At 48.6% G+C, this 15,193-nt stretch overlaps 1 protein-coding gene across 1 annotated transcript in view; it reads right to left on the reverse strand.

Moving 5' to 3' along the window:
* NET1 (neuroepithelial cell transforming 1) overlaps positions 1 to 8,694 on the reverse strand; it is a 29,378-nt gene extending 20,684 nt beyond the window's left edge. Inside the window, exon 1 of the mRNA XM_081331760.1 lies at positions 8,467 to 8,694. Coding sequence (XP_081187886.1) covers positions 8,467 to 8,559 — 93 coding nt within the window. The 5' untranslated portion in view covers positions 8,560 to 8,694. The remainder of the gene's footprint in view (positions 1 to 8,466) is intronic.
* Positions 8,695 to 15,193: the final 6,499 nt, after the last annotated feature.

A 15,193-nucleotide genomic window follows, 5' to 3' on the forward strand; every position in this document is an offset into this window, starting at 1 on the left:
GGGGGAGGCTGGGACCGGGATCGATTCTTGCTCCTGGAAAATGAAGGAACCACAAGACTCCCACGCAAAAGTGACGCCACCCTAACGTGTTCCATAATTCTACAAATTAGAACTGGGGTGTCCAATATTGGCAACTTTTAAGACTGGTGGACTACGACTCCCAGAATTCCCCGGGATAAGGTATAAAATTATAAATTCTAAAAGGGAGGGGGAAATCCAACCGTTGCCACCCCCTATTTAGAATTTATAATATTATAACCGCATCCTAAAGGGTTGAAAAATGCCCACTCTGCAGGTAAAGGGGGCTGTGGGAGGCAGGGGTCCCGATCCTTCGTTTATTGAGCCCCCCCCTATCCCTTAAATCCAGTGTTTTGTTTGTATAGGCCAGGGGTCGGCAACCTCGGCTCTTTTATGACTCGTGGACTTCAACTCCCAGAATTCCTGAGCCAGCTATGCTGGCTCAGGAATTCTGGGAGTTGAAGTCCACGAGTCATAAAAGAGCCGAGGTTGCCGACCCCTGGTATAGGCTGCTCTCAGCTACCTCTCTCACCTATAAGCCCAAGAAATATACAGGGAGTCCTCAGCTTACGACCGTAGTTGAGCCCAGGGTTATAGCTGTGAGTCGTGCTGGTCGCTAAATGGATCGTGCCTGATTTTGCAGCCTTTTTGGCGATTAAGTGAACCGCCGCAGACGGTAAGCGAAACCCATTGTCCACAACGGGTATTTCTGGCAGGAAACTGGAAATAAATGTGCGTTTCTGGCAGAAAATATCACAAACCACGGGTCCTGTGACTACAAGACAGCCGAAACGGCCGTCAATGCGAGCCAAAATGTGGTCATGTGGCAGTGTGTGCGTTTGTGTATGTGTGCGTGTGCGTGTAAGAACTTCAAACCCAGGTTGTTAAGTAGCCCCTGAAAGGTCCATATTAACACTCACTCAACCATGGTCATAAGTCAAGGACTACCGGTGTAACTTCTGTAAATAAATAATATTCTTGTTTAATAGCAAAACTGGATGGAAGAGAAGATGGCTAAGAGCTGGATTTTTTCAGAAAGGGGGAAAACACAGGCAAGTCCTCGACTTACAACGGTTCACTTAGCGACCGCTCAAATTTACAACAGTACTGAAAAAAAGGGACTTAGGACCGGTTTCTCACGCTTACGACCGTTGTGGCATCCCCACGGTCGCACAATCAAAATGCAGGCCCTTGTCAACTGTTTCATATTTCTGCGTCCCCGGGGTCAGGTGATTCCTCCCCCCCCCCCTCGGCTTTTCAGACCATCTGATAAGCAAAGCCAGATTCACTTAGCAACGTTACTAACAGCTGCAGTGATTCAGGTCGTAAAATGGAGCAAAACTCAGTTAACAAACGGCCCGCTTAGGCAACAGAATTGTTGAGCACCATTGAGGTCACAAGTCGAGGATTGCCTGTACACCCAACTGCACATCACACCCACGACAGACGGCATCAAACCACCCCATGCCAATCCCCAAATCGATCTGTAAGTAATTTTTGTGTTTTGTTGTTGTTGTTTTTTAACTTTGGAGCAATTTATTAATAAACATTTCCCGCTTGCAAAAAAAAACAACAAAACACGGCAAACTTTTGGACTTCAGCTCAACCGCTTCTACTTAAACTAGTTTTTCAAGTTAAGTTTCAGAGAAAACAAGGAGTGGGGAGGAACTAGCCCACAAAACTTTGCCAGGTTCCCCCCCCTCCCCGCCCCCAGTAAGCCGACTTTCACTTTCCAACAAAAGGGGGGGGACACAACAATGAGGAAGGGGAAACCACGAGACGGTTTCAAAATATTTTTTCCCCAGAATTTCTGCGCTACGGAGACCACGCCTATCGCCTCCGAAAGAGGCCGAAGCTACACATTATTATTGCACGTCAACACAAATGGTTGAACACACCTGACAGTTGGTTGCCCTTTTTAAAAAAGGATGATGTAAAACACGGACACACCGACAAGCCGGAGGCAGAAGCAAACCTCAATTCTACAAGGGTTAGCTGGCGGCTGGCAATAATGCACCGTGTGTACGCTGTGCGCCGATGCAAAGGTGTTGCTGACTTGGCTTTAGACTAAAAAGTGTGCTTCACCGTGGGAGACGGTGGGTGGGTGGGAGCCTTGTTGCTCTCTAGGCTGGGTGGTTTTCTTGCGGACGTTTCGTGACCCAACTAGGGAACATCATCAGTGCTAGAAGGGAGCGGGGATTGCTCACTGTTTATATACAAGCCCTTCCTAGCACGGATGGTGTTCCCTAGTTGGGTCATGAAACGTCCGCAAGAAAACCACCCAGCTCAGAGAGCACCAGGGACCCCACAGTCCTTCCTCTTCCTCTATCTCTTCCTCCTCCTCTCCACAAACCCCCCTCCCTTCTAGCCCTGATGATGTTCCCTAGTTGGGTCATGAAACATCTGCAAGAAAACCACCAAGCTCAGAGAGCACCAGGGACCCCACAGTTAAACCTTGAGTTACAAATATTCTCTTCTATCAGACTCTTCCTCAACCTAAAGAGATAGGAAGAATTTAACAGCACGAAGCAACATAAAGCGAAAGAAAGAAAGAAAGAGAGAGAGAGAGAGAGAGAGAGAGAGAGAGAGAGAGAGAGAGAGAGAGAGAGAGAGAGAGAGAGAGAGAGAGAAAGAAAGAAAGAAAGAAAGATAGATCTCTCTAGGAGCAAATCCTTCATCCAAGAACTAGTTACTACATGCTACAATGACCTGCAAGCTGAAGTTCTTGGTTCACGCCCAACCTTTCCAAACAAAGCCACTTCTCTAGGCTCTCTCATTTTACACACACACACACACACACACACAGAGAGAGAGAGAGAGAGAGAGAGAGAGAGAGAGAGAGAGAGATCAAGAAACGTCAACTGGAGCCCACCAGAAGCCCTCTGATCCAACCTGAGGGATCACCTGGAATTCCAGGCGGAGGCTCAACTGGCAAAGAACATTTCAGAACATACATGATCCTTCTCCAATCTCCTTTTTTGTAGCTCGTGGGAGTAAATCACGGATGTCCTACTCGGGATCGCCAGCATAAATCAGAACAAAGCAACAACCTGTTTGGTTACTTAGTTGGGTCATGAAACGTCTGCAAGAAAACCACCCAGCTCAGAGAGAGCATCAAGCATCCCAGAGTCCTCCTCCTCCTCCCCCACAAACCCCACTCCCTTCTAGCACTGATGACGTTCCCTAGTTGGGTCATGAAACGTCTGCAAGAAAACAACCCAGCTCAGAGAGCATCAAGGACCCCACAGTCCTCCTCCTCTTCCCCGTCCTCCTCCCTCTCCTCCTCTCCACAAACCCATCTCCCTTCTAGCACTGATGATGTTACCTAGTTGGGCCATGAAAGGTCCACAAGAAAACACCCAAGCTCGGAGAGCACCGAGGATCCCACAGCCTTCCTCCTCCTCTCTTCTCCACAAACCCCCCTCCCTTCTAGCACTGATGATGTTCCCTAGTTGGGTCATGAAACGTCTGCAAGAAAACCACCCAGCTCAGAGAGCACCAGGGACCCCACAGTCCTTCCTCTTCCTCTATCTCTTCCTCCTCCTCTCCACAAACCCCCCTCCCTTCTAGCCCTGATGATGTTCCCTAGTTGGGTCATGAAACATCTGTAAGAAAACCACCAAGCTCAGAGAGCACCAGGGACCCCACAGTTAAACCTTGAGTTACAAATATTCTCTTCTATCAGACTCTTCCTCAACCTAAAGAGATAGGAAGAATTTAACAGCACGAAGCAACATAAAGCGAAAGAAAGAAAGAAAGAGAGAGAGAGAGAGAGAGAGAGAGAGAGAGAGAGAGAGAGAGAGAGAGAGAGAGAGAGAGAGAAAGAAAGAAAGAAAGATCTCTCTAGGAGCAAATCCTTCATCCAAGAACTAGTTACTACATGCTACAATGACCTGCAAGCTGAAGTTCTTGGTTCACGCCCAACCTTTCCAAACAAAGCCACTTCTCTAGGCTCTCTCATTTTACACACACACACACACACACACACACACACAGAGAGAGAGAGAGAGAGAGAGAGAGAGAGAGAGAGAGAGAGAGAGAGAGAGAGAGATCAAGAAACGTCAACTGGAGCCCACCAGAAGCCCTCTGATCCAACCTGAGGGATCACCTGGAATTCCAGGCGGAGGCTCAACTGGCAAAGAACATTTCAGAACATACATGATCCTTCTCCAATCTCCTTTTTTGTAGCTCGTGGGAGTAAATCACGGATGTCCTACTCGGGATCGCCAGCATAAATCAGAACAAAGCAACAACCTGTTTGGTTACTTAGTTGGGTCATGAAACGTCTGCAAGAAAACCACCCAGCTCAGAGAGAGCATCAAGCATCCCAGAGTCCTCCTCCTCCTCCCCCACAAACCCCCCTCCCTTCTAGCACTGATGACGTTCCCTAGTTGGGTCATGAAACGTCTGCAAGAAAACAACCCAGCTCAGAGAGCATCAAGGACCCCACAGTCCTCCTCCTCTTCCCCGTCCTCCTCCCTCTCCTCCTCCTCCACAAACCCATCTCCCTTCTAGCACTGATGATGTTACCTAGTTGGGCCATGAAAGGTCCACAAGAAAACACCCAAGCTCGGAGAGCACCGAGGATCCCACAGCCTTCCTCCTCCTCTCTTCTCCACAAACCCCCCTCCCTTCTAGCACTGATGATGTTCCCTAGTTGGGTCATGAAACGTCGGCAAGAAAACCACCCAGCTCAGAGAGCACCAGGGACCCCACAGTCCTTCCTCTTCCTCTATCTCTTCCTCCTCCTCTCCACAAACCCCCCTCCCTTCTAGCCCTGATGATGTTCCCTAGTTGGGTCATGAAACATCTGTAAGAAAACCACCAAGCTCAGAGAGCACCAGGGACCCCACAGTTAAACCTTGAGTTACAAATATTCTCTTCTATCAGACTCTTCCTCAACCTAAAGAGATAGGAAGAATTTAACAGCACGAAGCAACATAAAGCGAAAGAAAGAAAGAAAGAGAGAGAGAGAGAGAGAGAGAGAGAGAGAGAGAGAGAGAGAGAGAGAGAGAGAGAGAGAGAGAGAGAAAGAAAGAAAGATCTCTCTAGGAGCAAATCCTTCATCCAAGAACTAGTTACTACATGCTACAATGACCTGCAAGCTGAAGTTCTTGGTTCACGCCCAACCTTTCCAAACAAAGCCACTTCTCTAGGCTCTCTCATTTTACACACACACACACACACACACACACACACAGAGAGAGAGAGAGAGAGAGAGAGAGAGAGAGAGAGAGAGAGAGAGATCAAGAAACGTCAACTGGAGCCCACCAGAAGCCCTCTGATCCAACCTGAGGGATCACCTGGAATTCCAGGCGGAGGCTCAACTGGCAAAGAACATTTCAGAACATACATGATCCTTCTCCAATCTCCTTTTTTGTAGCTCGTGGGAGTAAATCACGGATGTCCTACTCGGGATCGCCAGCATAAATCAGAACAAAGCAACAACCTGTTTGGTTACTTAGTTGGGTCATGAAACGTCTGCAAGAAAACCACCCAGCTCAGAGAGAGCATCAAGCATCCCAGAGTCCTCCTCCTCCTCCCCCACAAACCCCACTCCCTTCTAGCACTGATGACGTTCCCTAGTTGGGTCATGAAACGTCTGCAAGAAAACAACCCAGCTCAGAGAGCATCAAGGACCCCACAGTCCTCCTCCTCTTCCCCGTCCTCCTCCCTCTCCTCCTCCTCCACAAACCCATCTCCCTTCTAGCACTGATGATGTTACCTAGTTGGGCCATGAAAGGTCCACAAGAAAACACCCAAGCTCGGAGAGCACCGAGGATCCCACAGCCTTCCTCCTCCTCTCTTCTCCACAAACCCCCCTCCCTTCTAGCACTGATGATGTTCCCTAGTTGGGTCATGAAACGTCTGCAAGGAAACCACCCAGCTCAGAGACACCAAGGACCCCACAGTCCTCCTCCTCCTCCTTCTCTCTTCAAACCCACTCCCTTCTGGAACTGATGATATTACTTAGTTGGGTCACGAAACGTCCGCAAGGCTCAGAGAGCACCCAGGACCCCACAGTTCAACCCTGAGCTATACACATATATTCTCTTTTACCGAGTAACCTGTTTAACTGGAGGATCGACTCTCCCCGACATCCGGAAAGAAAGAAAAAAAAAGAAAAGAAAAGTAAAGGCAGAACTTACTGAGACAAATCCTGAGGTTTGCTTTTCTCCTGCTCAGCTTCAAAAAAGCATTGAGAGGACTGCTACCTTTCTAAAGGAGAACTGAATCATAAAGAAACAAAAAAAAAACAACAACCAGTCTCCGGACAGGATGTCTCGTGTCAGACAAAGCTGTCATTTGTGGGAGATTTTGACTCGGCCGTTCTTGTGACTCTGACTTCAGAGAGTAGCTCCGGGCGATGCATTTTGTGGGACTCCCAATGATTACCTCACATGTTGTAATCACCCGGGGGGGGGGGGGACGTGCGCACACCAACAACTTTAAAAAAAAAAAAACTTTACAGGGGTGGGCATCCTGAAGAGGCGGCAAAAATATTTGTGTGCGTGTCTATTTTTTGTAGTATTTTTACTTAGACGGCCTTATCTTTTTAATACCTGTAAGCCACCTGGTGGTTAAGAAGGGGGAGGGGGAAATAAATTTAATAAACAGATGGATAAAAATAAGGCGTTTTTTTTTTTGAGACGGAGCCTATAAAACGGGTAGCTCTCATTCATCGGTATAAACAGGCCAACTCACATGAAGTCAAGCCATCAATGCTTGAGTTTCAGTAGAGAAACACACACCCTCTCCGCGTAATTTGCGGAGGAAGCCCAAGAAACAAAGGGTATTTTCCCCCCTCTTCCAGTTTAATTGCATGAGCAGAAGACACCCACAACTTTAAAAAAAAAGTTTTACAGGATGTCATCATAAAGAGAAGGCAAGTGTGTGTGTGTATATATATATAATTTATTTATTTATTATTTGGATTTATATACCGCCCCTCTCCCGAAGGACTCGGGGCGGTGTACAGGGCAATTAAAACACTATATACCACACATAATATACAAAAATTAAAATAAATTAAACCAAGTAGCCCTAAACAATAAAACACTTTCTAAAATGTAAAATCTAAAATCTAAAATCCCAGTCCCTCAGTTCAGGCCGGCAAGAGCGAAGATATATATATATATATATATACATATATACATATATACATATATACATATATACATATATATATATATATATATATATATATATATATATATATATATATATATATATATGTATATACACACACACACACACACTCACACTATATATATATATATATATATATATATATATATATATATACACACACACACACACTTTATTTATGTTATGTTATTTTATTCTTCTTAATGCCATAAGCCACTTACAAGAGTTACCCTGTGGTAAGAAGGGCAGCCAATAAATTTAATAAATAAAATAAATAAGGCGCCTTTTCAGAGACGGAAGCCTGCAAAAGGCTCAAACTCTCTCACTCGTCCGAATAAACAAACCAACTTACAAGAAAGTCAAGGCAGGATTGTTGGAATTCCAAGTAGAAAAGCCGACTCTTTCCTTGTGAATTGGTTCATTTGCCGAGGAAGCCCGGGGGAAACAAAGAATGTTCCCCCCCACACTCCTTCCATTTTAATTGCAGGGATGATACACGATGAGCAGGGCAGGGAAGGGGGAAGAAGTCATACAAACCCTCCAGGCCACTAAGGGTCACTTGCTTTCAAGTTCCTTAAACGGCAAACCGATTTGAAAGCAACCCGGTAGGAAAATCCTCTCTCTCTCTCTTTTTTTTTGCCTTTTCCAAAGCAATTGCAGCTAATAATCCCACTTTTTTAGCCAATGTTAAATATACTTTTTTTTAAAAAAAAAAAGAAGGGGGAGGGAAACCCAGGTGGAAGGGCTTTTTTTTAAAAAAAAAAAAACTCTCACCTGGGCAATCTCCTTTTTACGGGGTGGGGAGAGAGAGAAAAAAAGGACCCACGTTTGGCACAAAGGCACACCATGCCAACACCATGCCAACCGCAAGCCTGTCGCAAGCCGCCCGACCCCCCGGTTTTTCCCTTTTGCAAATGGCTAATTTTATTTTATTTTTTAAAAAAATGATGATTTGATGACATTTCCTGCGTGGGCACGCAGGAAATGTCATCAAATCATCATTTTTTAAAAAATAAAATAAAATTAGCCATTTGCAAAAGGGAAAAACCGGGGGGTGGGGGGTGGTTTTTGTTTTTTTTTTTTTTACAAGCGCGGCTTGTTTCGAAAGATCCGGAGCCGGTTCTTTTGCAAGAGAAGCCGGAGCCGTCCGAAGCGCGGCTGGCTTTTTCCTCCCCGCGCCCGGAGCAACCCCCGGGCGAGTTGAGTCAGCAGCGCCCGACCTTAGACGGACGGCAGCCGCAGCGCGACAGGCAGGCGCAAACCCGGAACGGAGAGGATCTGCACGGCCCCGCTTTTTACCTCCTGTTCGCGGAAGGTCTGGTTCTGCGCGTCCATCACCCGGATAGTCCGCTTAATGGGCAGCAGCCCGCCGGCCTCGTCGTGCGCTACCATGGCCTCCGGCTGCTAGCGCGGTCCCCCGGCCTCGCCCCCGATTAATCCAGCGGCTACTGGCCCGCGCCGATGCCCGGCGCTTCCCGGCTGGGCGAAAGCAGGAGCCGCATGACTGCCGCCCGACGATGCCCCGCGCCGACTGAAGCCCGCCGCGCCGAGTGCCGCGCTCCAAGAGGCGGGGGCGTGGCCGCGGGGGCGTGGCTTCGGCTGCCGGGGAGCCATTGGCTGAGGGGGGGGGAGCCGGGAAAGCTCCGCCCCGTTCTCCGGTTGCCCGCGCACCTTGGCTGGGTGGGAGGGGGGAGTCCCGGAGGGGGCCGGAGGGGTGGGCTGTCTCGCTGGGGCGGGAGAGCTCGCAAGCAGGTGTGTCGCGCTTGTGGAGAACTGGCCGTCCCGAGACACGTGTCGGGGCCAAGGGGCCGGCGGAAAGGTTAGTTAGGACTTGGCCAGCTCCTGCGCTGAGGATGGGGGCTGGTTTGGGGCACGGAAACCGCCAAGGTCAGAGAGCCCCCGGGATCCCCCCCCTCTCCACCGATTCCCCCCCCCTCCCCGCTAGCATTGATGACGTTCCCTAGTTGGGTCATGAAACGTCTGCAAGGAGACCCGCCCGGCTCAGAGAACACCAAGGACCCCCACAGTCTTCCTCTCCTCCTCCTCCTCCTCCCTTCTCTTTCTTCTCCTTCTCCTCCTGAACCCCCCTCCCTTCTAGCACTGATGATGTTCCCTAGTTGGGTCATGAAACGTCTGCAAGGAGACCCGCCCGGCTCAGAGAACACCAAGGACACCCACAGTCTTCCTCTCCTCCTCCTCCTCCTCCTCCTCCTCCCTTCTCTTTCTTCTCCTTCTCCTCCTGAACCCCCCTCCCTTCCAGCACTGATGATGTTCCCTAGTTGGGTCATGAAACGTCTGCAAGGAAACCACCAAGCTCAGAGAGCACCAAGGGCCCCACAGTTCTTCTTCTCCTTCCTTCCTTCCTTCCTTCCTTCCTTCCTTCCTTCCTTCCTTCTCCTTTCTACTTCTTTCTAGCCCTGATGATGTTCCATAGTTGGGTCATGAAACATCTGCAAGAACCAACCAAGCTCAGAGAGCACCAAGGACTCCACAGTTCTTTCTTTCTTTCTTTCTTTCTTTCTTTCTTTCTTTCTTTCTTTCTTTTTCTTTCTTTCCTTCTTTCTTTTCTTTCTTTCTTCCTTCCCTCCCTCCTTCCTTCCTTCTTCTTTCCACTCCTTCCTAGCCCTGATGATGCCACCTACTTGGGTCATGAAACGTCTGCAAGGAAACCACCAAGCTCAGAGAGCACCAGGGACCCCACAGTCTTTTTCTTCCTCCTCCTCCTCCTCCTCCTCCTCCTCCTCCTCCTCCTCCTCCTCGTCAAACCGCCCTCCCTTCTAGCCCTGATCATATAACCTAGTTGGGTCATGAAACGTCTGCAAGAAAACAGCCAAGCTCAGAGAGCACCAAGGACCCCACAGTCATCTTCTCCTCCTTCCTTCCTTCCTTCCTTCCTTCCTTCCTTCCTTCCTTCCTTCCTTCCTTCCTTCCTTCCTTCCTTCCTTCCTTCCTTCCCCTTTCTACTTCTTTCTAGCCCTGATGGTGTTCCCTAGTTGGGTCACGAAACGTCTGCAAGGAAACCGCCCAGCTCAGAGAGCCCCGAGGACCCCAAAGTCCTCCTTGCCCTCTTCTCTGCAAACCCCACTTCCTTCTGATGATGATGTTACCTACATGAGTCATGAACCATCTGCAAGAAAACAACCAAGGACCCCATAGCTGTCCTCCCCACCCTCTTCTCCACAACCCCACCCCCTCCTGATGACGTTACCTAGTTGGGTCACCAAACATCTGCAACAAAATAACCAAGCGGAGAGAGCGCCAAGGAGCCCACAGTGGTCCTCCTCCTCCTCCCCACACCCTTCTAGCACTGATGATGTTACCTAATTGGGTAATTAAACATCTGCCAGAAACCTAAGTTCAGAGAGCACCAATGAACCCACAGCCCTTTCCCTCCCCCCTCCTCCTCCTCCACTCCGCAAGCTCCCCTCCCTTCTAGCACTGATGATGCCTAGTTAGCTAATGAAACAACTGTGAGCCAACAAGCAAGCTCAAGGAGCACCAAGGATCATACACTCCTTCTTCTTTTTCTCCTTCTCCTAAATCCCACCCCCTTCTAGCCCTGATGACGTTCCCTAGTTGGGTCATGAAACATCTGGAAGGAAACAAGCAAGCTCAGAGAGCACCAAGGACCCCACAGTCGTCGTTCTCCTCCTCCTCCTCCTCCTTTCCACAAACCCCCCTCCCTTCTAGCCCTGATGATGTTCCCTAGTTGGGTCACGAAATGTCTGCAAGGAAACCACCCAGCTCGGAGAGCACCAGGGACCCCACATCCTTCTCCAGCTCCTCCTCCCCCCCACCTCCTCCACAAACCCCCCTCCCTTCTAGCACTGATAATGTTACCTAGCTGGGTCACGAAACGTCTGCAAGAAAAGCACCAAGGACCCCCCAGTCCTTTTCTTCTTCCTCCTCCTCCTCCTCCTCCTCCCTGCAAACCCCCCTCCCTTCCGGCATTGATGATGTTCCCTAGTTGGGTCATGAAACGTCTGCAAGAAAACCAACCAGCTTAGAGAGCACCAGGGACCCCACAGTCCTTCCTCCTCCTCCTCCTCCTCCACAAACCCCCCTCCCTTCTAGCCCTGATGATGTTCCCTAGTTGGGTCATGAAACGTCGGCAAGAAAATCACCCAGCTCAGAGAGCATCAAGGACCCCACAGTCCACCTTCTCTTCCTCCTCCTCCTCCTCCCTTCAAACCCCCCTCCCGGCATTGATGATGTTCCCTAGTTGGGTCATGAAACGTCTGCAAGGAATCCACCCAGCTCAGAGAGCACCAAGGACCCCCTCATTTCAACCCTGAGCTACGAATATTCTCCTTTATTGACCATCCCCTCCTAGATTATGGAGGGTCCGTTCCCTTCAAAACCCCAGGGCAGTCCATCCCGCTGGGTTTCCTGGTGCTACTTCGGGGCAAGAATGCGTGTAACGTAAGAAACGGCAGCCTGACCTGGCCCCCAAAACTCAACCCTTGCGACCGGCCCAAGCCAGGACCAGCTCCTTTTAATTGGATTGTGGCCTCCGAAACCCCTCCGGACAGACACCTGTGGACACACTTTTCACCCCCACCCCCCAGGGGTTCACACAACAGCACCACTTTCCCTGTTAGAGGGTTGTTATTTGAAGGCTGGAGGCAATTTCCCATGAAAGTCTCGCAAGGCCTGGAAGCGCTAGAAAACTTCAAATAAGACAGGCTTTCCAGATGTGCAACAGCTGGACCGACCTGGGTTGGCTTTGGAGAGAGGCGGGGAAACTACACCGGGTTCTTGCTTAGACACGCACTCAGCTGACAAAACCAGCAAATATTCCAGAACCGGAGCATTTTTTTCCATTCCAGCTGCAAAGCTCCAGATGTGGAGGGCTAATCTGAAGCATAGTTAATTACTGGAAATTACTTCTGAATTGTGTGTGTGTGTGTGTGTGCGCGCGCGTTCTACGCAGGGGGGAATAATTAAAATTATTCTTCTAATGGAAAAGTCTTTGTGGCCGTTTAGGGAACTCTCCATTTTCCAGGGAAAATTTGGTTAGTGACTCAAAATTTGGTTAGTGACACCCCCCCCCCCGGTGTCCTCAGTTTGCTGCTATGTGGCATGTCACAAAAATCCAGAAAATGAATATTATTTGAATACGTTACGGGCAAACGCATTCTGTGAATATATAGCTACGCGGGTAATCCGCAACGTGTAACCGTTTTAGGGACCATTAAGATGTTACAACGGAACTGGGGGGGGGGGGCGGGTTTAAACCCGGCATGACCATCTTTCCCTTTCGCAAGCACCGCGTTGTCCCCGGGGTCACATGACCTGAATCCAGGCACTCTGGCAACTGGCTTGTGCTTCTGACAGTTGCAGCGCCCTGGGGTCAGGCGATCCCTTCTGGAGATCTTCGCGACTGGCCAAGTCGAGCAGGAAGCCCCATTTCTCTGTGGGCGCGCCGGATTTATGGAACCATCTTCCGGTTGAGCTCTGGATGGCGCCCGACCTTTGCTCCTTCCGGCGCGATCTAAAGACTTACCTGTTCGAACAAGCCGGCCTGGCCTGATGGGTGATGGGTTTGGGTTTTATTGTGTTATTATGTATTTTAACTTAACTTATTGTTATAGTTTTTGGGCATCTTGTTTAATCTTTTTTTAACTTTTGTATTCTTGTTTTTTAACACGTATTGCCCTGTTCACCGCCCTGAGTCCTTCGGGAGAAGGGCGGTATACAAATATAATAAAATAAAAATAAATAAATAAATAAATAAAATTTACTTAAAACAACCGCGTTGCTCCCTGAACAACGGCAGCGGTTCGCTGAACGTCTGCGGCGAGAAAGGTCACAAAATGGGGCGAGGCGTACTTAGCAAAGCGTCTTGCTCGAGCTCAACGGCGGCCGTACGGCCGAGGACTTATCTGTACCTGACCGCCAGCTGGGTTCAATACAATTGGGTCAGCTGAAATGTAACTGGCAGATTTCTAGCCGAGGGTGTTGTGCAAATCCAGCTCTCCGGGCAGCTGATAAGGTCTAATGCTGGCCCTTAGCCAGGAATTAAGCGTCGGAAGTGTTGTGTTTGCATAATATAATTTAATCCACTTCATTTTACGGATTTGCGCATACACACACCCACCCAAACACCCAGAGAATCCCTCAACTTGGGCTAAAGCTTGATTAGGTTAGTTCAATCTGGACTCGGCGCTGATTGGGTTAGTTCATTTTGCCATTTAAAGATAGTCAAACGGAAAGGCCGAGACTGGTATACGGGATTAAATCATGGCTTGCTGCTTACAGACAACACGATAACACAACGGTCAACAGACCACCACCGGAATGATTGATAAGCCAAAACAAGCCGCCGATGGCTTCTGACCTTAGTGGCTTGCAACAGACAAGCAGGAAAGGAGACCACTAAGCAAAGCGAACTTTGCAAGCTATCAAACCGGTCCTCAGCAGGCTGCACAATCCAGCTGCAGTTACACAGCGAGGTTACAGGTAGTCCTCAAATTGTGAGCATTTGTTTAGCGACCGTTTGAAGTTACGGCGGCGCTAAAAAAAGGGACTTATGACCGGTCCTCGCACTTACGGCTGTGGTAGAATTCCCACAGTCATGGGATCATAATTCAGATATTTGGCAAAGTTTGCAGCATCCTAGCGTGCTGTGATCTCCCCTTTTGCAACTTTCAAAGCTGGCTTCTGACAAGCAAAGCGGTAGTAGTCACGTGCTTAGCAACGGAGTCGCATCCTGATTGGGGTCGTTAAGTGAGGACTACCTGCATTTTGCCCACACCTGGTGGCCTTAGTTAGTATACCAAGAAGCACCAAATTGCCAAAACCATTACAGCACAGGCATTCCTTCCGTTTTATTAAAGGATGGAGCCAGGAAACTCTGTGGGTCTCACCCTACAGGCAGTCCTCGACTTATAACGATTCGTTTAGCGACCGTGGGAAGATGCAACGGCACTGAAAAAAAGCGACATGACCAATTCTCACGCTTACGGCCGTTGCAGCATCCCCCGTGGTCAAAGCGCTGCCGCTTGGCAACCCACTCGTACTTATGACGGTTGCGAAAGGGGATCACGTGACCCCCACTTTTGCGACCTTCCGACAAGCAAAGTCAACGCTGGAAGCCACTTAACAACCTCAAGCAGCACGCAGTGATTTCACTGAACAGTGACAACAACAGCGAAAAATATTGTAACATGGGGCGCAACCCGTTTAACCGCCGTCTTGCTTAGCGACGGAAAGATTGGACTGCTTTCTTGCCGTAAGGTGAGGACTGCCTGTATGATGGCAATCCCAGGACAATTCCAGGCCAAGAATTTTGGGTGCTCTGGTGCTTAACCTTGAATTCAGAGTGAGCATATAGAAATATAAATATAAATATATATATATTTATAATACATATAAAAATATATTTAAAAAATCAGACTAAGATAAATCACTTCAGAATTTTCCCACCTTGAATATAACCTTTAAGTATGGAAAAAAAGGATCCTTGGTCACTTTTTTTCAGCGGCACTAATGCAAGCCCGAGCCGTCACTCAGTGAATGGCTGTAAATCGAGGAACACCTTACACACCTGCATAAACGATGTGCTTTTCCTCTTCCCGCTCCATCAGACCTAATGAGGAAGCCCAAAGACGGATTGGAGGTAATCTCTTCCAACAATCAAGGAAGCTGAAGGAACCTGCTTCCTCTTCCCTATTCCCACGTACTCAATCTTCCCGTCTCCAACCTTATCAGCAGGGCTGAATGAACAACCTGCCCTATATTTAGAAGCAGCTCCGTTAATGAAACTAATGAATGAATTAATGAAAGGAACAGCTTTTAAGGAAACTGATGCAGGCGGGTAAATTAATTAATTAATTAATTAATTAATACTGGGTTGCTGCCAGTCGATACCTAGGATGCTGGCAGCAACCCGTGTCAACCATTAGCCCCAGTCAATTTGAGTGTTCAGTTGACTGAGTTTCATGTTTTATGAATAAGTTTTATAATAATAATAGAGTTGGAAGGAGCAGAGCCTTGGTAGAGCAGTGGGCTAATGCCTCCTTAA

This window comes from Vipera berus (genome assembly GCF_964194415.1).
Source record: "Vipera berus genome assembly, chromosome: 6".
Lineage (NCBI taxonomy): Eukaryota > Metazoa > Chordata > Lepidosauria > Squamata > Viperidae > Vipera > Vipera berus.